Source organism: Manacus candei, unplaced genomic scaffold (genome assembly GCF_025592945.1).
Source record: "Manacus candei isolate 608988 ecotype Guabito, Panama unplaced genomic scaffold, ASM2559294v1 h1tg000028l, whole genome shotgun sequence".
NCBI classification, from domain to species: domain Eukaryota; kingdom Metazoa; phylum Chordata; class Aves; order Passeriformes; family Pipridae; genus Manacus; species Manacus candei.
The window spans coordinates 40,693,734-40,719,871 of NW_026138076.1; the positions used below are offsets into that span (position 1 = coordinate 40,693,734).

Here is a 26,138-nt window from a genome sequence, read left to right on the forward strand (position 1 = left end):
GCCGCCGGCGGCAGCGCCGCGCCGGGCCCGGGCGGGCACAGCCCGGCCCCGCAGGGACGCGGGATCCCCTCGGCCGCCCGCGCCGGGGCGAAACGGGGAACGTGTGAACGTTTTCTTCAGAAAGGGTGTCCTCTGATCTTTGGTCTTTGTGTGCTTTCAAAGCTAATCAACGAGAAAGGCGATTTAATCGGTGAAAACGGATCACAGAATCGCGGAATCAATTAGGTTGGAAAAGACCTCTGAGATCATCGAGTCCAACCCGTGACCGGACACCACGGTGTCAACTCGACCATGGCACTAAGTGCTACATCCAGTCTCGTTAAATACCTCCAAGGATGGTGCCTCCACCATCTCCCTGGGCAGTCCATTCCAGTTCCCAAGCACTCTTTCTGTGAAGAAATGCAACCTAATGTTCAACTTAAATCTCCCCTGGCTCAGCTTAAGACTATAAGATAGCAGCTAACAAACAATCTCTAAGTGGTGTCCAGGTGTCAGAAAGACAAATTACTTGTTGGTAAAATTGTCTTGTTAAGGTTTAGGGCTGGACATGCTTCAACGATCTCAGCCCATGGGGAGGTTAGCAAAGCTTGGAAAGAAGGATGTATCACTCATAGTGGACACAAAGAATGCAATGTTTATGGGCCACAAAGACATCTGGCAGAATTCCCAAGATAAGGAAGAAACTAATGAAGACAACTCAGCAACTGTGCTGAATCAGCTTCAACTGCATGAAAGGTAATTCTGTCAGTGGTAGATGGCAACCACTGACTTACGGCCACCAACTCAGGAAACCCACTGGCCCAAAAGAAGAGAAAGACCGAACCTGTGGACTAATTAGCATAAGAAGCAAGAGAATCATTAAACAATAGAAGATACAATACTAATTGAAAGGACAACTATGTAACTTGTAACCAATGAACATTAATACCTTTGTTTGCTAAAATGTATAAATAGTGAAAAATTTTGATAGTTGGCATGCTTGATTTGTGAAATACCACCAAGGACCCATGATTGTGTAACTCTGAAATAGATAATCAATATCTCTCTCAAGTGTGTAGTGTAATTATTGGCTTATTACACACTGTGCAATGAATCCGATTTTGTGAACAACAGCACCAGACCTCACCTCCTCTGTGCCCGCTTCTATCCTCCCTCACTCTCCCAGCCTCTTCCTGCCACCTGCCCAGTGAGACTTCTGGAAAATCATCCCTTGCAATTTGCCTTAAATGGCACAGTTCTTAAGTCTAAATTCCTGGAGACTGAAACAATTGAAACACTGCTCTGATTTAGGAAGGCTGCTCAGTCCTCTGCGTCTCTGTGAATGTCTGTGAGTGCAGCCCAAGGGCTTGTCCCGAGGGTGTCCTGGCCCCATTCATGGCTGCCAGTCTCCTGCCTGCAAGCTCTGGGACCTGATGCAGCTCTAGGCCGAAAGGCAGGATCTGTGCTCATGGAAGTGCCTCACTGAGCTGCACTACGAGCTTTAGTTTGATGCTTTCATCAAAATGACATTTAAACTGAGCTGCCTGGCCCACATCATCCTGCTGGAAGTGTGGGTGGAGTGAGCTGGGCTCATGTCTTGGGAGTGGGAGGATTGTGTCATGCCAGCCTGCAATATGAAAAGGCATGGCACTGGCTGACCTGCTGTCCATAACAAGGCCATGCCTTTCAAAACAGGCCATGCAGCTGTGAGGATGTCTGGAGATGCACTGTACTGCTTAGGATTGTGGTGAGGATTTTCTGAGTTAATAACCTAATAAATTGTGATAAGGAATTAATAAAATGATAATGCTGAACAATGCTGAGCAGTAAACTGTACAACTTCTTCCTCATGTATAGACTGATTTTGCAGAATATACATTCTGTATTTTTTCAGTTGTCACATTTTACTAATTTTTAATACTTGTAGTAATGTATTTTTACCCATTTTAGCAGGTGTTCCTGACATAACAGTCAGAAGAAAGGTCTAGAAAACAATTTCAGGAAGGGAGAGTTAAAAGTGACAACATTCTTTGAAATATGATCAGAGGTCTGGTCTAAAGGCCGCAGGAGTTTTACCCCTTCACATCAGGCAAGCAAATGTTTGATTTCATCCCTCACCAGGATTATAGGTAAGCACATTCTTAGCCTTAGACATTAATTGCCTGACTCTTGAAATAGAGTGTATGCTCTTGCGGTCTTTTAAGTTGTATTTCCATGCTTTTGGGATCTCAAATATGTTTTTTTATGTTGCATATAAAATTAATATTCTTAGTGTAATATTTTTTCCATTAAAACTTGTTGGCAAGATTTAGAAGGAGAAGGGTTAGTTCTGGTATATTTAAATAAAATTCTTTAAGTATTATTTAAAATATATGTGAGTGGTGCCAAAATTTAGAAGAGGAAAATTGTTGTGCTTCTTAGCTGTTGTTACAGTGGAGAGAGGGACCAGCTAGGACTTTTATTTCTCAACACACTCATAAATGATCTAGATCTCTGGATAAGGGGAACACAAGTGTCTGAATGATACAGAATGATGGATGAGGATAATGGGAAAGAGCTAGCATGCATTTCTTACAATGCAAGCCATGTGGTATTAAAAAAGGGTAATAAGTACAACACAACTGAAGTGATACATTGCAACAAATGATTCCATTATGGACCACGTTGCCGTGGCGAAGGCAACAAGAACTGATGGATGTGTCCATATTCCATAGCTGTTTGTGGAGAAAATGATGAAAGGGGATGAATGCTGACGTCTTTCAGGAATTGCCCCAAAGGACCCTGTGCTGTGTTTGCAGTCACTCCTAAGCCAGAGCTGGGAGAAAATGTTATGCATTTAACCAATGCAATAAATGTTGGGCATTGACAAATTATTTTATTGCATTTAGCATCAATGATACACAAATCATAGACAAGATTTGTATGGACAATATGTGAAATATGTATTGAAAGTCATGTAATGCCTACACATCTGTGATATGTATGCATTGCTAAGGCAAACAAATGTAGCCACAACATGTAGTGGATTTCCCTGTTTTGTGATACAAAGACTCAAACCTGTTTTAAGCTGCAGGATACAATAAATAAGGTTCTGTAGTTGTTGAATTTATGTTGTGTGGAAACAATAATGCTTGTGTGGTCAGAGCTAAATGTATTACAGTCATTCTATGAGTGATACAGTAGTCAAACATACTTCTTCAATGTTTTCATAATTCAACTGTTGGTGGCCAAAGATAAAGCATAAATAGCACAATCTTACTGTGGTCAGATATAAACACATATCTGTTTAGTGGTGTAGATGGGATCTGTACAGACCTTAAGAGCAGCAGACATAGATCAGTTAGGATGTTAATGCAGAGGAGTACAAAGATGCATTTAAGTGCCTGAAAACAGTGTAGTTTCTATAGATAAATATTGCACTTGACATTGCTATTACATGCAATAGGTGATCTTTAAGGTTATTCTGGCTTTTTGGAGGATTTTTCACTGGTACAACATGAACCTCAGTCTTGATAAATATCAAAACAAAACTACCAGAGATTATTTCCCCCTTGAGTAGCAATCAGGTGTGGAATTTGAGGTTGAAACATAGAGAAGACATAAACAAAAACCCAAAAATGCCCTTTTTTTTCTCCTTTTATTTTTGTTTGTTTGGTTTTGGTTTTGTTTTTAAATTTTATTTTATTTTATTTTTAATATCTGCAATTGAAAAAGATATATTCTTAGTAGTTTTCATGTGTAAGTACACACATCAGAATTACTGGAGTGCACAATGCTCTCATCAGTCCTGTTTGAAAGACTTTCTTGTCCTGCAAAGCATAATCCTGGTACCCCTGAATATTAACTGATGCTGGCTAATCAGCCCAGGTTTGCTCTCTTGATTGTCTGTCATTGACTTACAAGGCTTTTCTAAGTAGATCAGTCTGCTTTGTAGCATAGCAAAACTCACACAGAAATACCAGAGAGCCCTAAAACTGGAGGCAGAAGAGCATTTAGCAATAGTAACACCTTCATGTGCCTAATGGCAATGCTTGTGTGTGCTTCTGTACTTCTAGATGTAAGCAGTTTTGTATCATGTTTCAACTCAAAACAGTTCAACAATATACCCTGTATATTTACTATAAAAAATATACTATATATTTACCATAAACAATATACCCTGTATATTTACTATAAAAAAGATCAGCTGATAGATGGTTGACCATGATTGATAGTTGTGGTCATTGTCATTCACCTCAGGTAGAAATTTCTCTTTGTTAACCTTTAGGGAACGTATTACTTCAACATCTGAAGCACCACGTGGCTAAAGCTGATGTGTCAGTGCTCCTTTGGAACAGTATCTGCTGGGGACATACAATGTTCTGGTAGTCTGATAAGAAAGGCATTGTAAGAAAGGCAGGCTGCAAACTCCTGTAGGATATCCCCTCAGAGTCACTGGAATAGTTAGTACTGAACAGGAAGAAAGCATACCTGGAAAGAGTGGTTCCCAAAATTTCTGTGACTGTGTGATACCTTCTCTTTGAGGCCATGCCAAGTGTTATTTCCAGTCTGTGTCTGCAGTAGGGTGCGTATTGGGAAGGCAAAACCATAGTGGCACTTCTTGAAAGCTGTTATGCCTCATTGCTGTTTTTCATCTGTTCACAGTGTATATGCATCTGCTCAGAAGCTGACTGCTGTACAGGAAAAGGCTGTTTATACCTGATTTAACCCTTCCATGTAAGGCACTACAGATAGACAGAGGTCAGTGCCGTGTTTGCTTCTCCTTGCACTGAAAAAATAAATGGGTCATAATTCTGGTTCCATATGACAATTGGCAATTAGATATTAGGCAATGTTTTGCAATATGAAATTAGTAGAATGACCCCAAGGGATCAAGAGCCAAGAGTAGGTGTCTGACACCCATTTTGTCTCCTTTTCATTTCCCTAGGAGACCAGGATTGTTTCAAGTGAATTTCTTATGCTTGTGGGTGTCAATTTGAGATTCGTTAAATTAAAGGGAGCTTTGCTCTTGAATTCCTCCTGTGTCACCAGCATCTCTTTCTTCTAAGTTAGATTTCGTGAACAGAGAGTTTTGCACATTGTCTTGCAGCTTTCCTTGACATTCAGGGTACTTTGTGATAAAGAAGTGCTTGTGGCTATTTGGTATAAATTCATCAGCTGCATGCATACTAGACTTTACAAATGAATGCTACATTCTGTTGGTGCATGTTTATTTGAATTATTTGCAATACCTTCACACTTCCCTCTCCCAGCTTAGAAATGGATATGATTGCAGCATGGTTGGCTGTTGGTAAGAGGGACAAAGAGGGACAAAATGACATGCAGAAGCTCTGTTTAGTCAGTGGCTGGCAGAATTAATTCTGAAAGAAATTACTGTGCCGAGGAAATTTGTGTAGCCCCATCACAAATTGTAGTCATTCAGCTCATACTGGATTCGACAAACGTATAGTTCAGTGGTTCTTTGGAAATAATAAAAGATCAATTATTGTGCTGGGGTGTAAAAAGCTATGCCAAATTTCAGACCAAAAAACAGGAAGCTGTGTTATGAATTGCCTTGAGAAATAAAAGATTTCCTTTCTTCTTCACATCATGAGCAAGTGCATCACCTTCATCCAGGGCAGAGATAAAATTCCAATCCATATGGATTTTGTAGTGCCTTTGGGCTGGATAGTTTGACCACCTCAATAGAGAGGCTACTAGCAGCTCTTAAATTCTTTCACTTGGAATGCCATCCCTGTGGCCTCCTCTTTCACAAACCTGCAAGGGGCTGGGGCTGCCAGGCTGGCCCATGAATTCAAGATGATGCTTTCACTGCAGTGGGTTGTTGCAGTGCTATGTGTCCAGGAGCAAACTGAGTGGAATAGGTGTAGTAATTATCTTTTGCTGTGTGGAAAATGTGATATGTTTGGTGAAAAGCAATAGACTGCCAAGATCTCTCTATTTATTCCCCCTCTAAACCTGTTTTGGTTTTTTTTCCTCATATATCTGTGATAATTGTCTCAGCAACCCTCAAAAAACCTCATGTGTCTTGAGCTGAGTGGTTTGCCAGGGAAAATTATAGCTGACAATCCCATAATTCAGCATAGTAGATGGGTGAACATGGGAGGGGGTTGCTTGTTCTCTGGTATTTTTAGAAAGTGGCAGGTAAGGATTACAGTGTCTGTGCTCATGGTGTAGTGGGGAATATGACTTTGTAAGAGTTAGGCAGTGCAAATGATAAGGTTTCATGGGATGGAAAACAATTCTGCCCTATTCAGGAGGGGAAACATCTTCTTACTCCCACCCTGGGTAGGCAAATCTGTCTTCCCTTCTACCCTTTTAAGAAAGAATCCGTCTTTTGTGTGTCCAAACTTATTGCTGAGGCATCCCATTAAGCGAGTCACCACATCTTCCTGTTACTTTGTGGTGTCCTATCAATACTTAATTTTGCCCACCTTTCCTGCCTCAATCAGGTCCCAGAAACTACCTCCACCCTCCCGCCCACAAGGTTTTTAGCACCCAGGCGACACACATACCGATCCCCTGTGCTGGGGCTGATGGCAGCTCTTCAGAGACACTGCCTTGTGCCAGGTGCATCAGCGCCCGCCCATCCAGCTCTCCAGTATATGCCACCCTAGGGATCATGTGTTAGCTGGGCAAGCCACTCGAGGAAGAGACTAGTAATGAGAACGGAAGGAGTGGTAGCTAAACAGAAACCGGTGAGTAAAGCTGTTTTACAAACGATAAAACACTGTGCCCAGGGGAGCCTGGAACTGGAGCCTTTTGGTGGGGCAGGTGAGAAAATAGTGGTTGATGGCGTACCTGGCAGCGGCAGCATGAGGGGAGAGTGAGGGGCTTGAGGTTGCCATTGAGAGAATGAGCAATGGGAAAGCAGAAAAAAACAAACAGACAAATCAGCAAGATTTTGTAGAAGATACAGAAAGCTCAGAAAGAAGCCAGAAAGGGGAGAGAAGGCAAAGAAGCTAAATAATGAGAAGAAGCAAAAGAAAAGTTAGACTGCTGAAAAAGATTGCAATGTAGTTGCAAAGACCCGAAGGATGTCATTCAGCAGCAAATCTGAAGATACAAAAGCTACTTGACTCACTATAGGGCACAAGAAGCATGCCAGAGATTCATGTGAGCTTGAGAACACGTCAGAATCCTGCTTTTTGGTGCCTGGGCATGTGGTATAAACAAGAGGACTTAGAGGTGGTACAGCCCACTCTGACACCTCTGCTTCTGTTACTGACTGGAGTGTATTGGGTGCACTTTCTACAGAGGATCTTTGGGTCTGCTTTCATTTCCAAGAAAATCCAGTTTGTGTGTACTCAGACTGCTCCACAAACCAAACAATAGTACGTGGGAATGGGGATATTTTAAAAGGACAGCCCCAGCTTTAGAAAAACACGCTAATGTAAGTATGTGCAAAGGGAAGATGCTTTGTGGACTAGCATATCACTGTCTTGGAAGTTTTGCTCATTCTATCAAAGTTAGTTAATTTGTTCTGTGAGAAGGTTGTAAACAAGCAGCTGGTGGGCTCCCCTTGAATTCTGGAGTTATTCACCTCTTCTATTGTGCATCCAAAAAGGCAGGAGAGAGGTGGCTGTTAGGGTCTGAACTGTGTCTTTCCTAAGAAATACTGAATTAAATTATTGACAATTGATAGGATAGAAGGAGAAACCGGATTATCTATTGCATTTCAATTCTGTAGTTGAATAGATGAAAAGGTTTGAAAGGATGAAAGGCTTGTTACTTCACCACAGTGTATTTTGTAACCCTGTAATACAGGCTTTTTGGCTAATTTCTGGTAGAGCGATGGAGAGAGCAGGTTTATCATATTGTCAATCCCCGCCTGCTGAAACTTGCGTCTTCATTTCATGTGTGTTATTAAAAAATAAAATAAAAAAGCCTGACTTGCACCTCAAGCTTTAGTTTCATTCCTTTGATCAAATACCAAAATGAGGCAGTTATTTCCTCATGAAGTAGAAAGTCTGACTAAATAAGTCACCAATTTGCACAAATGTCAGTTGGAGAAGTATTTCATGTGTATTAAATGAGGTTTAGAAGAGAAGATTTTAGGCAGTCTGAAAACCACACCCACCTAGTTCTGTATTGTAATTTGTTGGCAGGACACCTTGTGAAAACTAATTGACACACTGAAAAGTTTTCTTATTGACAGTATCTAATTACCTAACATATATTATTACCTATCATGTTTTTTTTTTTTTTGTTCTCCCCTGGTGAGTAAATGCTTATCAATTACAAGGAAGTGGGTGGAGTTAGGGTGGGATAAAGGGTAGAAATCACATTATCATTGAGAGTATCTGGGGTGTCAGGTTCAGAGAGCAGCAGCCTTCACCTAGACATAACTTTGGCTCTTAGAATGTGTAATTCTTATTTGGCTCTGTCTCTGGAAGCTTGCTAGATTCTCCACTACGGATGAGCATATATTCTCAGAAAGGCAGCTGGTTGGCATTTTGGAAGAGTAAGCATGGAAGAAAATAGAGAGGGCCATGGTCTTGCAGAAAGCAAGATTTTGTCAATCTGGATGATTTTGTTTGTGGTGTTAGTTTTGTTGCCTTCGATGTTCCGAGTGTCATTGGGGATTTCTCATTTCTATGTGAATATTGTAATAAAAATATTAGAGGTAAGTTGAGAATTAGGCTCAAAAGGTATGTGTTTGCTACAGGACATGTTTAATAATAAAATCTGTACATTTTTTATAGAAGCCATGAAAGTCAGCTGAGAGAATTCCATTAACTTGGCTGTGTTGTTTGAAGCTTTGTTTTACATGATAGACTTTGAGCAGTGTCTTTAATGATATCTAGTTATGTGCTGGCTTACATATAATCTGCTGCTGGTTTGAGGTTTTCTTGGATTAAAATAGAGACTCCATGATCTATTCTAGTTCAGGCTGGTTAAAGTACTTCATGCAAGTAGCATACTCCTGAAAAGTCAGATATAAAGAGGTATTAGTTTATGGGACTTGGTAAGTAATAAGAACATGTATTTTAGATGTACATAAGATTCAGTGGTTTTATTTGGATTATTTTATTTACATGGTATTAATATTCTACGTAAGAATATTCACTCTGTGTGTTGCTTCTTCCAGATGTGAATCTGGAGGATCAAGCAGTTACAAGTTCTGTTGTACGAGACTCGAGGAATCTGTGCAACCTTCTAAAAGTGTAATTTTTCTAGGGATGAACTGATCATGGCTAAGATCCTAATTCTGCTGCTATCAGTAAGAGGTTTCTGGGGGTTTTAATAAGCCATAATTCCATTTAGTTTTTCAAGTTTGACTTTTCGTATCCATCATTAGCCAGAAGTAGGTGCAGTGAATTCATCATACTGAACAGTGAAGGATTTCCATTTTCCAGTAGATTAACTTTGTGCTTCTGGCATAAACCTGCTTTCTGTGAATATACTTTCTACTTGTGGCAGAAAACACATTACTAGTATTATTGCTATTATTATTATTAAACTGTTGGAGTCATCTATTTGTGCAGCATAAAATGTCTGTAGCCATGTGATATAGTTAATATCATAACCATCTTACCTTGCCAATTCTGTCTTTTTTTCTGTCTTATAATTCTTCTGTCTCTTTTTGTTTGCTTGTTTGTGTTTGTTTGAGTGTTTGTTTTTTATTTTGTTTCATTTTAATGCTGATTAAGAGCTCTTGGGCAGGATCTGTCTTCAGCTGTATGAACAACATTTAGCATAGTGCACAGGTCTGCAAAGTTTAGGGTTACTTGCTTTTTCAGATACCAGTGTTAATGACAAATGACTGTCTGGAGTGGCTATGTGTAATATTGGCCTTTATACATCATATGTTTTTTTAATCAACTAGTGGTATGCTAATTAAATTCTTCTTGGTACCTTCTTCTTGGCACTCTTATACCAAATCTGAGAAGGTCTTTGGACAGGTCTTGCTGCTGCAGTTGCCAGACATTAAAATAACTTCTGTATTTTTCCCCCCACTCTGTGCACTTTCCAGCTTTGAGAGACATTTGACCCACTCAGTGTTTGCTTTATATAGGAAGGCACTTCTTTTGTGAAGCACATTAGATATTTCTCTTTCCACAGTTTTGGTAACAGGTTATAAGCATGACAATTTTGTGTTCACAATGTGGATGATCAATTTATCAAAAAAGAAATAATTAAAAAGTTAATTGTTATGTAATCAGGTGAGCCTTTTATGTTTAGTTCCCTGTGGCCACAGCAGCTAATAACAGGAGCAGCACAACTCCATGCACTGCAGTTCAGACTGGCTTGTTTTGTGTTTTAGTTCAAAGTTGCTCCCTAATTGTTCGATGGGCAAAAAAGGAGTTTCCTCTGTTTTCATCTGATAGGTAATTCCAACTACTTTCTTTGAAGTATTGCTCAAATGCTTCTCGTTGTGCCAAAAGAGTAACTAAGAGCTATTTTGGGGGGAAATGGGAGGGAGAGAGGAGGGAGGGAATTTTAGGTCACCTTTGCTTGTGCTGTGGCCCACTAGGCTCTTTGCAGGGAAGAGTACGGCTGGGAAATGCTGGGTTAAAGCTTGTGCATGTAATTGCTGGGCCTATTCTCTGAGTCCTGGGGCTCATTCCTCAGAATATGGCCAAAATTGCAGCTTGGGATACAGTCAGCTTTAAAGCAGGCTTCTATGCACCGCTTGTTTGAGAAATTAACAACCTGACACTGAAAGCCCAGTGAAGGGTGGACTGGTTTCCAGCTGTGACATTATCTACCTGAGATATTGCTAATGGGGTAATGCATAGAGACAGACCATGTTTCCTGTTTTTATCCGGAATGGCGAAATAGGATGCCAAACCGGATAGCTAAGATGAAAATGCTAAGAGCAGATGCTTAGTCATATATTAGCACACTATGGATTATATTGCAGGAATATCAGTGCTTTAGGAAGTACCAAACAACTGGTTGATATTTCAGCAAAAAAATCCAACCTTGACCACTATGACTGGATTCTCCATTATGTTGCATTTGATTTAGTCTGTTACGTAGACCTGCAAAATTAACAGAAAACTTCTCACCTGGAAACACTTTATATTTGTTTCTTACAGCTGTAGATGGCAAATAGGGAGGCAGAGGGAAAACGTGTTTTATTTTCCTCCATGTTTGTCAGCTTGAGAAAAATAAAAAAGTAGAGATTGAAACCAAGGACTTCAAAGTCAGAAAATATTTTTCAAAGAAAGCATATCTGTAGCCTTTACTGAATTTGCTGGGAGCAAAAAAAAATGTGTTTTAGAATAAAGCTTAAGTTTTCAGATCTATTACTAAGCAATGAGTAATGGTGGCATATGATGAGATAAGTCAATTTGATTTCTTGACTTCACTGAAGTGTTTTAGCACTGTGAACAGTGACTGGAACAAATGGAAAAGATGTAATCATGTATGGAAATAATTTGTACCGTCTAGAAGTGATAAAGATGAATGTGGTTTGATTTCTGATAAGGTTACTTTTTCCCATATGCTTGTAAACTTCTATTTGTAAATAATGTGTTTTCTGTGAGTTTGTACTTGCTTGTCTATATCAGAGTTTGATGGAAATGACAATACTAGCGAAGCCGTTCTAGGGACGGTATTCCAGCTGTTCCAAAAGAAAATGCCTTTGCTCTCGCAGTCCTGTGGAGAGTCAAAGAAACATATTGAACAGCCGTAGCTCTATTTGCCAAGAATCTTCTGGAATTTTGAGTTCTGAACTTCTGTATGAAATTGGAGCATTGCTGTTTCTTGAGAAATACTCACATGTAGGAAAGACATCTAATACTTGTGAATAGTCTGAATTGATAGCTACATGGAGGTAGCTAAAATGCTGTAAACTCCCGCTGGAGTATGGGCAGATGTTGCTGACACTTAAACTAGTGAAAGAAGCTCCCTGCCGTGCTTTGGAATACATGGCTATCCTGAGCTAGCCTCTGCAACAAAGCCCAAACAAATTACACCTGTGCTCCTGTTCCAAACAAATGTTTGTGACCCTTCTTAACCTATTTCATCAGCTCTCACTAAAGCAGGCAGGAGATTTGTGAGTCCTTTTCACAATCTGATGGTGGACAGTCACATTCTCTCTGACATGCAATGTAATAGATCATTTGATCTGGGTTCTTGGTTGTGATGTGAAAGGGGAAATGAGGCCAGCCAGAAAGGACTGTTGGATGAAAAGGTCCCAATTGCTCGATCTTAGATGGTGATTTTAGTTTGTGCTAAAAACATACTGACCTTCTCTTTGCCATTGTATTGGAAGGCTATGGGGAGTAATTGCCCCAAAGCCTTTGTCACACATGAGAAAAGGATTGAGAAAAGCTAGTGTAATGAGTGACTAGAAAAACCTTTTGTAAGAATATGGGAGAAGAGGTAGGAAAATATGGGAAGAGATGCAAAACTGAATTATTACATAGTATAGAAAAATGGAGTACTTTAAATGGAAAAGGGAGGAAAAACTGCAAAACCCTCATAAAAAACACAAAAAGTGAGATTTCAGAAAATCAACGTTCCATATTGTATAGTTTTTCCTGTCAGGTACTATGAAGAAAGTAATTAATATAACCAAGTGTTGGGCATTCTTATTTTGTTTAGAATGTAATTACAGGAAGCTCAAACAAATGGACTGTTGGAGTTAAGCTCTCAGGTCTTCAGTATTCCATCTGGGATCAACCACTGGATGTTTGGACTCTTTGTGTTCTCATCACTTCAGAAATGGAAGTGAGGAAAGCACAGCAGCTGAGTTCTCGTTCAGTCAGCAAACTTAGGAATGAAGTTGCTACATTTAATACTCAAATTCTGTGTTAGTTGCAACATCTGTTTTTTTTTTTTTTTGTAAGGCATTTAAAACATCCTTTCATTACTGTTTTGCAACAAAGACCAGCATGACAGCTCTGTCTCAATGCTGTGCAATACAAAGGTGATCGCAAAGACTTATTTCATTTTTAAAAACAAATTATACGTACAGGTGCAACTGAATGCAGAACAACATAGTAGCTAGTCTGCTGAGTCAGTCCAGAGTTTGACCCAGACAGACAGTTTGACAGGCTTCAATTCAACTGCTCGATGAAAAGCTGAAGAGCTGGGTGGTTGTATGGTCAGATTCCCTCCTCACTCCTTGTTGCCTCAGTCTCCCATGCCAGTTCATGAGCTGGGAGGGTTTTGTGTTCCACAATAATTTTCATCCATGTTTTTTTTGTAACTGCTCCCATTTCAAACGATCTCTGGTGACATGTTCTGGACAATGAACTCACAACTTAACTGTGTTTTGTGGAAATATATTGCCTTTTTCTTGCTCATACACTCTGTCCAACACTTTTATATGATGAACCTCCGTTCTTGTATTAGAAGAGAAAACAGATAACTGTACCTTATGCACTTGCCCTGTGCCAGTCCAGATTTTGTAGACCTCTGTCCCCTGCCATCTTGGCCAAGCTGACAAACCCTGTGTAACTGTTCAGCCCTTGAAAGCTCCTTCTCTTCTGCCTTGTCCCCTCGTCTTTGTAGCCTTAACCATTTAGTTACAGCCACTTTTGTCTCACTCTTTCTCTGCTCTATGAGTCAAGACTTTATATTTTACTAGTAATCTTTATAAATTTTTGTTGGTTTTGACTTGTCTTACTCATTTAAATTAGTTAACATATATTTTGAGTCAGCTTGGTCAGTAATTATCACCCTTTTTCTATTTGGCAATCAAAAGCCAGCCTCCTTGAGGCATTCCAAATCCTCTAGGACAGTATGAGCAAGCTCATTTCTCGCAGTGCTTGCTGGCTGCCAGGTGCCTCTCTACGTAGGAGGACTCTGATAGGCAAGATAAGGGTGGTAGACAGGAGACAGGAAAGCAGAGAGTAAGGCAAAAAGGCTTTATTTGTCAAGCTCAGTGATTTTTAATTTATTTTCCTCCCTCATGCCATACAAGTATCCTAAAAGAATATTGGGGAAGGGGTGAGAACCAGCAGTACATTATAAAGAGGTTAAATTTGCCACATGTCTGCCTTTACTGTCTTTTGCAACACTGCTGTACCTGTTCCGGATGTTCTTTCATTTCTCAGTGTGTGGGCTGCTGTTTTCATGACGTCCCCTGGCTCCACAATTCTGACTCTTCATGTGTTGCAAAAGATTGAGACAGGTGATGTACCAGTTGACCTTTTCAAGAGAGTAATTGGGAAGTATAGTGAAGGGCTGTGGTATGGGATTTTTTTTTTTAATTTCTTCTTTTTTGATTTTGTTTGTTTGTTTTATGGTGTTATAACAGATGGTTTACATGGAGTTTAAAATATCCCATCAAAGCCTATTCTGCTTTCACTTTTTTCTTTTCTTTTAAGATGGCTGGTAAGAAAAAGTCAACTAAGGGTAACTAAAATATCCTAATTACGCCTTGGCAAAGTATCCCTTTTTTTACTGACTTTAATGCTACAGAAGGAGCTGGTAGAGAGCATGCAAAACTTCAGGATGGCAAAAAAGCTAATTGATATTGTTGGCACATGCAACACATTGTAGTGTAGTGAAGACTATTTGAGATCAGCTTTGTGGTGACTTAAATGGCTGCACACATCAGTAAGAAGGAAATACACTTTAAGCAGGAGTTTATCCTGAAGCAGATGGATTATCCTTATCTGTTGTAGATGGGTAGCTTTAATAGCAGGTGAAGGCATAAGATGAGTGGGTTGTTGATTCTTTGATAATGAGCAGAGCCTACACTCAGGCATCCGGTGTCCTTTGTTAGGCCAGATATGTTGACATAAATACAGGAAGCTCTAGGACTCAACTAGAGCTACTATTTATATATGTATGATGAAAACATTCAAAACTATGAAAACTTGAAAAATTAGGTGTATTGGTATATTTGATTTGCTAATGGAGAGTTTTATGATGTTCTGTGCAGGGAGGAGAAACTTGGTTTAGCTCAAAAAGGTGAAGACAGGGAAGGGTGAAAACCCATTACCAAAGCTACTTCTTCAGAAATACCATGGATACAAAATGTTGCTGCCTCTGTTTTCTGTTAACAGAAATCACATTAATGCCCTAAAAATGAGGTAATCTCTTTTATTCTTTAAAATTAATTTTTTTAGATCTATTTTTTCAGCATCTCTCTGATGTCAGTGATAGTATTTTGCATAACCCTGTTGCCTGAAGCTAAGTGGAAAAGAGAGAGTTTTGGACCCATGGATCTCATAGTCTTTCAGGTAGTTCAGTAATTTGTTGAGCCTCCAGAAGAAAAACAACTGTGTCCTGAAAAGAAGTTTGAGCCAAACAATTTTTCCTGGAAATGGTGAAAGGTAGTCTATGTAACAAATGAAACAGGAGGTGTGCAGGACAGCCTTCAGGCTCACTTTGAAAAATGAAAATCTAAGACCGTGTAGGAGTAAAAGAGGCTCAGACAACTCACCTAAGGTAATTACAGAATGTCTAGAAATGATGAAATTAAAACCATCAACATCTACTTTTCTTGTTTTGGGAACAGTGGGCCACCCTGCAGATTGAGGAGGGAGTAAAAAAGCAGAAGGCGCTGGCACTTGAAAATTTAATCTCCACTGGTAAGATCTCTGGATGAAGGGGACACAGCACTATTCATCTTGTGAAAAGGCAACTATTTAAAAATCTTACTTAGAAAGGAGTTTGATGGGCAAATAACTGTTGAAGTTACAAAGCTACAGAAGGATGTTATAAGCAAGATAATCTGCAAATTATTGAGTCTTCTTGAATAAAAGGACCTAGAGACTAGTGTGGGTATAGAAAGACATTGCTGATAAGCATTTGGGAAGCTGTCCCTGTTTTCATGAGTATTTTGTTCTTTCTGACTCCATCAGCTCTCTCTTTACAAGACTGAATGAGTGTTCATTGCTCTTGACTTTGCTCTGCATGGATTCTCTTTTGTTTCTTGTAACTCCTCACATGCAAAAAACCCAGGGTCTCTCAAGTGAAGGAGTTACAGCATCCCATGGATCACAGTTAAATTTTGCATTCTTGTCTAGGCATGAGGATAAAATCTGAGTAATTTTTTCCCCCAACTATTTTTCCTTTCTTCTTTGACCAGAGGGGAGTGGGTTAAGTTCTCATGGTAATCCTTTTACTTGTAGTGCCATTTTTAGTCATTAGTCATGTAGACTGCTTGGTTTGTCAGCTAATAAGTTTTGGGTCTGATGATTTCCTGGATGTTGAAAGTTTGACTGAAGTGCAGCTGGAGGAAAGTTTTGTGATTCTGGTGGGGGGTAGTATATTGATTAAGAGAAATTAAGTGTATTTAGAGTAATGCGCATTTAATGTCATCCAATACACCCCCTCCAAAAAAACCCCCAAATAAACAAACAAACAAAAACAAACAAAAAACCCCACATAACAACCAAAAGCCAAAAAAAAACAAAACAAAAAAACCAAAACAAACAAAAAAAACCCCAACCCCCCCCCAAAACAAACAAAAGAAAACAAAAACAGAAACGAAACCAGGAAAAAAAAAAAAAAAAAAAAACAACAAAAAACAAAAGGCAAACAAGAAGGCCAAGTGTTAGCTGGTATGAATCAAGACAATTTTAGTCACTTCAACCAGCCAGATAAGAATCTGGTCTCAGAGTGACCTCAGCAAACATACTGAAACTTGTTGTGTGGTTGTCCGATGGGGTGTAATTTTACAAATAGAAGAGCATGAATGTGTTTTTATTCTTCCAGCACAATGTGTCTGGAAGAACAACATGCAGTGTTACACCATGCGTGTTTTGGGGGTTGGGGGAAATCTGGACACTTCCAATTCCTTGTTAGTGAGGGGACTGTTAAAGGAGAAGGGATAGGGGAAGAAAGATGGCTCTGAAAAAAAATACAGAGGAGGGAGTTTGTTACAGCTGGAAAAAAGTAAAACTAATCAACAGCAACAAGAACAATAAGTATACAAGCACTGGCTCAATCTGAGTCAGGGCACCAGGAGGGGTCTGCAACCTTGGCAGTGCACTGTTGACATTTCTAGGTGTGTACACATATGTTGTTTGGTAAATGACAATGAAGTAGGTGTTGTGCTCAAGATTTTATTTGCAGCTTGATCTGAATGCTTTTCTCTTTCCTCAGCAATTTAGGGGGGGTTATATGGCATAGGGTTAGAGAAGTAACTTGTGGAATTAAATGTTCAGTACATAAATGAGGCATAACAATGCAATTATGGTGCTTGAGTAGGAGGAAAGCTATTTCTAAAAAGCACGTGTATTTTACTCTCTTTGGAACCCATGTTGTTCATTTCACCGTGTGGAAGGAGGACTCATTTCCTCATGCAGGGATCATCCAGAGAGACGAAACCCCCATGGAAGAGGAGATTGCTGGCCGGTGCCAAGGGTGCTTCAGCCTTGCTGATGTTATGTACTTCTCCAAGAAGGGGTGTGAGGCAGTTGCAGAAGATGAAGTCACTCGACGGTTCTCCTCTGAGGAGCTGGTGTCCTGGAACCTCCTCAGCAGAACCAATGCCAACTTGCACTGTGTCAGCTGGCAACTCACTGTTGTGTGGGTCACTGGGATCCTAATTCGGTATTGTCTCCTGCTGCCTTTCCGGTGAGCCAGATGTAATTCGCTGGGATCTGCTTTTCATGTTACTTTTCAGGGAAGTTGTGAAATAATATGGCTTTTGTCTGTTTTCCAAGATGCCATCTAAACTCAAATATCCCTAAAAGAAAAAAGAGGTGCCAAAGATGTAAATTTCCCATGTTCCATATGTTTGATTAGTATTTAATTAATAGTAATTAGTAATTAATTTGTTTTTAAAATCCAGCAAAACTGTATAGGAATAAACTGGATATCTTTTTGTTGGGTAAAGTAACAGCTGTTTCAACTGAAAGGATCAGGCTCTACTTGCCTAAGAGACAGGGAGACTGTGTGCTGAACACTTGGGATTTGAAGCAAAGCCAGTGTTCATGGGGCATAGGGCTGAATGGAGGGAAAAAAAGAGACATCCACTTGGAATGTATTAAATGTTCAGCATTTTAAAATTGTCTATTAAGCAAACCCAACCTTTGTCATATTGACCAAACCACTACAAATATTCATGCATTCTTGCAAACAACAGGAGCTTTTAAAATTCCTTATTCTTTTGACGGGTGGGCAATATACTTATAACCTAGCTGAAGTGCATGGTGGAATTTTGTACCAGTCACATAGCCAAGCACATATACCTGCCTGTAAACTTAGATATACAGCTTAAGAAGACAACATCTGTGTAGAAATGGCTTCAATATACTGGTTGAGTGAGCCATTAGTAACCAACAGAATTTAATTTTCATCCTTTTAGAGTGGAAATACATACTGAAATATCTGGATAAGTTTTCAAAAATTACATTCTGAGACCCTTTTGGCTCTGAGAAATCTCACCTGCATAAAAGAACACCAGCCACTACTTGTTGTCCTCTTTGAACACCATGGCTTCTTCACCATGTGATACTTTCAGATCAGAGCATGGTGCTTTATGGAAGTTAGGCTCCAAGCAGCACAAGGTTTTGTAACCCGTGCAGGATTAATTGCGTGAAAACATGTGCTTGTATTGTCCCGTTGGCCTTTAGTGGTTTCTATTGCTAGTTAGATGCTATTATGGTGGAGGGAAGCATTGTGAAATGGATCAAAGGGCCAAATAAAATGTTTTTTCTTGCTTACTCTTCCAGTTTCGCTTCTTAGCATTTAATTAAGATTATTTTACTTTGTAGCGTCTGCTTGTCTGTTTTCAGCATCCTGTTGCTGGTGTTGGCCAGTATGGTAGTAGGACAGTTTCCAAATGGCAGGTAGGTGTTTGCTGAGGGCTCTACTGATTTCTTTTTAATTTCTTTAAGGATTCGAACTAGTAGTTGGAACACTCTGCTTGTAGCCAGAGGATTAATGCGGACTATCATGGGATGACTTTTTCTCTACTGTAAACTTACAGAGTGCTATGAGAGAGAGTATGGCAATGGTATCTGAAAGCAGACATGTAATGTAAGCCAGATAGATACTGCTGGAAGCATGTCTTAGAGAATAAAATAGAGTATGCTCTACCTGAGTCAGAACAGGGCAATTAAATCACCTGTCCTGAGCAATTCCATATTAATACTTTGAGATTGTGTCTTCTCACTGCAAGAAACTCGAATGTGATTCACCAGCTAGATACTGCTATATTAAATTTATGTTAGTGAATGAGAAGTAATCTATAAAACAAAACCCTATTATCTTCTCTGCTTTGAATCTGGTGGATTTAGAATAGATTACAGTAAGAGAGTGGATCAAGAATATCTCTGATACCAATGAGCTCCTTCTGTGTGGTATTGTTACTGCAGAGAATCCTCTTAGTATGGGCTTTGTAGTAACAGGTATTTGGAATAATCTGGAGAGTTTACATTGGAGTGTTCTATGGCTGACTATATAGAACTGGAAATGTATGTATGGCTTCATTTCTTTTAGAGTTAAAGGCTGGCTGAGCAACCAGGTTCAGATGATATGTGCCACACTAGGTGTCCGATGTCTGAGTGGTCTTGTTCATTTTCACAACAGGTAAGTGGTTCCAATCTGCTCTCAGTGGGTTGGTATTCATTCTTACAGTACTTAATGTCTCAAGTTTCAGAGAAGGATTCTTATTCCATTACTGCATGGATACTATGATGGCATAATTTATCCAAAAAGCTGTTTGGATCATCTAGACTCTGTCAGGATGTTTGCATGCCCTATTGTGTCTTCTGTTGTGTAGTGGCAGGGTATGTGTAGGTGAAGTAGTACTTGCATTCCTGGTTAAATAGACACTTAGACATTTTTCAATGTTTGCCATGAACTTGTTTTAACCACATGCAAAAATATTGCCATAAAATGCTCATCTGTCCCAGTAGCCAATTTGTTTAGTAACTAATTCTTTGTGCTCTCTCCTGAAGTAAGTTATGGGAGGTATTTTGGTAAATCTTTGTAGTGTCTTGCTTGCTTAATGGTATGCTTTATGTCATGGAGGCTTCTGAAATATCTTGTTTGTGCTTTAGAAAGAAAAGCAAAATCATGCTGCAGCGCCTTTGCTTTTAGAATTTTGGTGTCCAAATATTCTTTGATACATACCTCTGTGAATGGTAATATATGCAAATAAAATGCATATCCAGGGAAATCTCATATTTTCAGCTAAAAGGAAACAGGTTTTGGTGAAATGCCAGAACTGCTGAAATGTGAAGGGACTCTCAAAAGTATGAGGGAAGATGACTTATCTGCTGCAATGTACTACCAGAAATTTTAACATATATGCTGTAATACTAGTATTTTAAAATGTTTTGTGTTCTCTCACTTCCTACGGATTTGCAGATAAGCCATGGGCCTGAAATGCTTTTGTCACTCAGTCTTGATTGTGCATGTATGCCTGCTGGATGGGTCATCTGATGGGGCCTGTAGTCTGGAGAATAAATGTTTAATAATTACCTTTATGGTTGTCATTGCAGGGAAAACAGACCACAGCAAGGAGGCATCTGTGTAGCCAACCACACATCTCCATTAGATGTCCTAATCCTGGTCAGCGATGGATGCTATTCCTTGGTATGAACAAGAGAGTTGGTAAATATCAGTAATGTTGAGATGCCTGTAGATGTGGTGTTGGGGAAGAGGATAAACTAACTGGTTGAAAGAGGGGGGTTTGATAGCATTCAAACTTGCATTTTGGACTGCAAGAAAGCACATGCAGGCAAGTGTGTGTGCATTTATGACCAAGAGAATTGGTACAATTTGTGATTAAGCTTAGAAACAGATGCGTGTGTGCATTTGTGTAGTAACAAGTTTCTTTTGGTCTTGCAGGTTGGCCAGGCACACGGAGGGCTTATAGGACTCATTCAAAAGTCTTGCATGCGGACGGGTCAGCATGTCGTGTTTGAACGTTCGGAAATGAAAGACCGTCATCTGGTGAGGAAAAAGTAAGGTAGTGTGAGCTGTTTGCTTAATTGTCTGGTCAAGTCTAGTAATTGTGAGGTTCAAGCGTAAGCTGAGGCTGCTCTTACCCTGCATTTCTCCTTGGTGGGCAGCTGTAGGTTGTCATCAGTGTCAGGTTTGGAACTGCTCTGTCAGAGAAGGTGCAGGGTGTAGCAATCATCTTTAAGGTCCCTTCCAGCCCAAACTATTCTAACAATTCTACTCCATGTTTGATCATTTGCCACATAACCTCTGGGAATTTCCACATTGCTACAACTACACTGTCTGCCACAGGCAGGACCCTACTCATTCAGTTTTGAGGCTGTGATTTGGGATGTCAGGACTGAAAACAGAGTTCTATCTGCACTTCTGCTTCCCAGATCATGGCTTGTCCTGGTACATTTCCTCACCAGCTCTGAGCATCAAAGCTGGTTGTATCTGCTGTTATCACAGTATAAAGGGAGAGTGCTTGCAGCAAAGAAAAACCCCCATAACCAAGGTACCACCTAGCTGCTAGAAGCTGGAAGAGCACCTGGAGTAGTATCATAAAATTTTTGCCTAATGCCTATGATGCTCTCAAGACATGTAATACTGATTCCTGGCAGAGATAACATGTTGGACTTGAAGGACATAAACAGGATTGACTCAGTATGACAGTTCTTATAGAATCAGGTGTTTACAGAGACTGTTCTTAGTCATCCTAAATCTTCTTGAAAAAGGGTGCAACACAGCTAACATAAAGTATCTATGACAGTTTGTCCTTAGAAAATTGGAAAGGATTCCCTATGTTAGATCATTCTCCTTTTTTAATTTTTTTTATTTGATGGTATCTGATATTTTGCTTTTGTTCTTTAATGGAAACTGGAGAGGAGCTGCATGCTCTTGAGTCATAGGAAAGATGGGTGTCTTGGAAAACAACAGATTTTGGTGTCAGTCATCTGCTTAGTGGTGATACATTTGTTTTTAAGTGATGCAGCTAATGTAGTAAGATAGCAGCCTGTCACTTGACTAGATGTAGAGAATCATTAGATACATGTAAAACTGATGCTATGTACCTAGAAGGCATGAAAACTAGAAATATGGAATATATTTCAGTCAGGCAAGTTCGACTGTGTTCATAGCTGCAACCTGGGAAGTTATTTTCAGAGACTTCAAGTACCACCATTTTCTGGCTTCATGTTAATTAGGTTAAAATGGTAAAATGAAACTTCATACAGTTTTGTAAAAAATGTACCTCTGTAATTAGCAAGAGAGAGTTTCAGGCCTGTGTCTCACTATCACATGTCCCAGCTGAGGCTACTGCCTGGCAAAAGACAACAGGGCAAGGGCTTTTCTTGTCCTATGTAAGAGGTAATGGATGTTTAGATGCTTGGACAAATACAAATATGAAATATACAGTGAAATTTTATTTTCTCTCCACAGAATTAGAGAACACATTGCAGATAAGGCCAAATTACCCATTTTAATTTTCCCAGAAGGTAGGAAACAACTACGTTGATTTTATTGCTCTTCTCACTTCTTGCCACTGAGTGCAGTTTATTGTATCCAGTCTTTACAAGTGAGGTGTTTGTTTTTAGTTTGTAGAATTAATTAGCTCTTGTGAGATATTAAAAGTCAAGTTCTAGTATCTTACAACAGTTTTATGACAGTCTATTTGCTTTAGCATATAACATAGTGGAAGAGAGTACAGGCTCTGGGATTTTGTTCCAGAACTAAAGCTTACTTTCTCCTTTGGCAACTTAAGTCTCCTTAAGACAGTTTATGATTCATTTGCTGATAGTTTTCTCAAAATGGATTAAGCTCTTCATCTGTTTTAATTCTGGCCAGGTACCTGCATTAACAACACATCAGTAATGATGTTTAAGAAGGGAAGCTTTGAGGTAGGAGGGACCATCCATCCAGTAGCAATCAAGGTAATGTAACTGCAGTTTTCCAAATATGGAAGGATTGTTTGCAAAAGCTTCTCGTGTCAGAGAAGATGTTCATGTGTAAACCTTATAAAGGGGCTTGTTTGGTGTGAATGAGGTACTGAATAAACCCCGAGAAAATGAAAACTTGATGGTTTACAATGTTCAGTGCAGTATGGGAAATGTTTCACTGAGGATCTTTGCAACTGGTTAGGAGCGACCTGAAAAGTACAGTGGCCCTTGCCGTGTTGTGTGTTCAGTTCTGCTTGCTCATTCTGTCCTAGGGCTCCTGGCTCTTGTGAGCTCTGAGGATAAAGGCACTTTGCTTAGCACTTCCAAGTCTTTCTGAGTAGCTTTAGCCAAGTTGCCCTAAGATCTAGATATGTTAGTTACTTTTTCTGGAACTCTAACATTGCCTAATCTTAAGGAAATCATTAAAAGTGGTGTGAACATTTTTCATTAAACCTTCATAGTCAGCATATCTGTAGATGACAAGTCTTTACATTTCGAGTAAATCTCTTGTTAACAACAGTTGTGTTTCAATGGGTCTGTTACAGTTTGAGGTCCTGCATGGCTTGTAAATGAAAAATGTTAGAAACTTATAATAAATGTTGGAGCTTTACTTTAAATTAACTGATGCTTTTAGGAGGTGTGAGTAGATTTACCCCTTTTTAGTAAGTTGAACTGTGACTTTGTGGCCGAAAAAAAAGCAGCTTATGTGATTTAAACTAAGGTCGCAGATCATGCCCTTGTGCTTATTCTTCTTGTCTTCCAGTATGACCCCCGCTTTGGAGACGCCTTCTGGAACAGCACAAAGCATTCTATGATGACCTATACTTTCAATCTGTTGACCAGCTGGGCTATTGTCTGTAACGTATGGTACCTGCCACCGATGGTCCAAGAAGTACTTATGCTTTTCTAAGTTTTGAAAATGCTTTTAAAATGTTGTCTGTGTTACTATGCATAGTGTTTGTGAATTTTTATTGATAACTTAATGGACTAAGACCAGAAAGCAACACTACAGTCTTAAAATTGAGCATGGATTCATGTGGGTTAGTTATCTTCAAATAAAAACTAACCTTGAAAATATTCAGACATTCCTCCACTGTGCTCCCTATTGCTGCTAAAACCTTTACTTGGGTGCAGATGCAGTTGCTTTCTTCTGATCCTTGAGACTAGAAGAGACATAGGTTTATGCTGCAGGAGTCCTGCCCCTCAGTCTGGCATAGACCTCCTGTTTTTACTCTAGAAGGGATACATAGATTCAGGCCTTCACTCCATACAGGGTCACTTCTGCCTTCTGTGTCCCCCCCACTACCAGCATCTTCCCAACACCCTGTTCTCTGTAACAGCTTCCTCCCACCACCTTGTTTCTCAGCCCTGCAGCATATCCAGTTAATCCTTTGCCCAGCAGCTTTACCCCACAACTTGGCAGAGCCTCCCAGCCCACTGCCCTATATACCACCCTGACACTGACAAAGTGCTCAAGGCTTTTTCTCTAGCAAAGCCCTAGTTTGGTATTGTCTACCATGGTCTTTCCTTAGCCCTAATTTTGGCAGGGAAGCTGCTGTAATGCATGTATCTTCAGTCCTCTGAAGTTTGGGCAGAGTCCTGTGAGCTCACAAAAATTTGAATGCACCAGGCCCAACCCTGTTCAAGAACCCCGTCTCCTGCAAGGGTGATCCTGTCAGTGTGTTCCCAGCTTCAGACTCACGCTGAAGTACTGGGAGTAGACACATCCCCTGCTCTGGCCAGACCTGTGACCTCATACTGTGTGTTGTTTGAGATTGCCCCAGAAACCAGAGCGCCTCCACTTAGTTCTTTTTGGCACTGACTGGTGGCAAACTGGGCAGTGTTCCCCAGGATCAGCTGGAACTGCCCTGCAAGTCACATCTGGCTTGTGCATCTGGAAGTGCCTGCTGTCTGACAAAATGTCTTTAAGTGAGGCACAGAAAAAATGTTTATGTTGTAAAGCAAATAATTACTATATTTTTCAGGAAGAAGAAGATGCTGTTCACTTTGCCAACAGAGTCAAGGCTGCCATTGCTGCTCGGGGAGGAATGTCTGTGCTTCCTTGGTAAGAAGCAACACCTCTGAGATTGGGTTTAAAGCATTTTAAGGTGTTCTGTATTCTGAAACATTAGCCTGGAATCCTTTAAAACTTCTTCCAGATTTGGTTTGCTTGCACTGTAGTCCATCACCCTTACTGACTAAATCCAGAAAATATTCCTTGAACAATTCCATTAGAATAAATAGAATAATATAGTATATAGAGAGAAATAGAGCTGACAGGTAGATCTAGCCAGCAGGCAGTGTTAGGTGAAAATGAATTATTTGACTGTTAAATGCTGGGTTAAGAAAGGGCATTGTTGTGTGGTAAGACTTGGCAGTACAGATCATTTAACATTGTTGTACAAAATCCAACATTAAAGAGTGGAAACTACGCGGTCTAAATATTGCAATGTTTTTCTGCCTTGACCCTGAAGTGAGCTCAAGGCTCTTTCTTTTCTGTATTTTTCAGGGATGGGGGACTAAAAAGGAAAAAGGTGAAAGAGTCTTTCAAGGAAGAGCAACAGAAAAAATATTGCCAGATAGTAATAGAAAATGGATCTGTGGGAAACGGAAATGTTTGTTAAACGGTATTTATTTTATCTCATTTTTCCATGACTTATCTCTACCAGAAAATAGACTGGTTTTTATAGGAAACCAAACATGTTTTCCTTCTGTCTCTGTAAGATATTTTGTATATGACACAGCAGGGAAACCATAAAGAGATATACTTATTTAATGCAAAAGACTCTAATTTTATAAATAGGAAAACATACAATCTACTAGTAAAATTCTCTCCGATGCTGAGTGAGAAAAATTGGCAATAAAATTACTTAGGCTTATTAAAACACCATTTTAAAACATTTGCAATACCTTGAGGACTTAAATGGTTACCTGTTAGCTTCTAACAAAACAATTCTGTAGTCCTAGCCTGCTGTCTCAGTGACTTGGACTAGCAGTGTTCCTGTCAGCCACAGTAACCATGTTGCTGTGGAGAGCTCCTCACATCAGGAGACGTTAGGCAGTTCACCAAAGCATGTTTTCCAAATTGTATGTTGGAGTGGAAGTGTTGGATGTCAGAGGGGAAAAAAAAAATCACGTGCTGACTTTCCTCTCCATGTCACAAGACCAGGGACAGCAATGTAGAAAGTTTTCTGTTCTGACAAAGAGCACAACAGTGTCCAGGGCAGCATGCCCCTGATGCCTGGGTGTGTGATGCTGAGGTAAATTAGTCACAGCCAAGGACAGTGTCAAAGAAAATATATTGTGGTTTTAAATTACATATTATCTTCCAGTTTTGTTGTGTCCCTTTCTGTGTCTCTTTGTATGTATTACCCAAATTAAAGAAAACATTTGATGTGACATCCATTGTCC

General features: G+C 39.8%; 1 protein-coding gene across 2 annotated transcripts; it reads left to right on the forward strand.

Annotated features, from left to right (window-relative positions):
- Position 1: 1 nt before the first annotated feature.
- On the forward strand, positions 2-26,138 carry LOC127472460 (glycerol-3-phosphate acyltransferase 3-like). 2 transcript variants are annotated; one of them, XM_051790737.1, is made up of 14 exons: positions 2-735; positions 1,933-2,108; positions 14,828-14,978; positions 15,407-15,479; positions 17,202-17,472; positions 18,615-18,689; positions 19,342-19,431; positions 20,349-20,442; positions 20,698-20,813; positions 22,231-22,286; positions 22,636-22,721; positions 23,491-23,619; positions 24,713-24,792; positions 25,237-26,138. In XM_051790737.1, exons 5-14 carry the CDS (start codon positions 17,228-17,230, stop codon positions 25,349-25,351), a joined length of 1,086 nt encoding a protein of 361 aa, XP_051646697.1. In that variant the 5' UTR covers positions 2-735; positions 1,933-2,108; positions 14,828-14,978; positions 15,407-15,479; positions 17,202-17,227; the 3' UTR covers positions 25,352-26,138. The 2 variants fall into 2 exon arrangements, with proteins under 2 accessions (XP_051646697.1, XP_051646696.1); XM_051790736.1 differs by lacking the exons at positions 2-735; positions 1,933-2,108; positions 14,828-14,978; positions 15,407-15,479 and having other exon boundaries at positions 17,014-17,472.

What these genes read in the sequence shown, in the direction of transcription:
- LOC127472460 (XM_051790736.1), top strand. Translation starts at nt 17,081, where the DNA reads ATGCAATTATGGTGCTTGAGTAGGAGGAAAGCTATTTCTAAAAAGCAC. An exon ending in TGTCTCCTGCTGCCTTTCCG is followed by an intron (nt 17,473 to 18,614) that starts GTGAGCCAGATG and finishes TTTACTTTGTAG; the next exon opens with CGTCTGCTTGTCTGTTTTCA. An exon ending in GGACAGTTTCCAAATGGCAG is followed by an intron (nt 18,690 to 19,341) that starts GTAGGTGTTTGC and finishes CATTTCTTTTAG; the next exon opens with AGTTAAAGGCTGGCTGAGCA.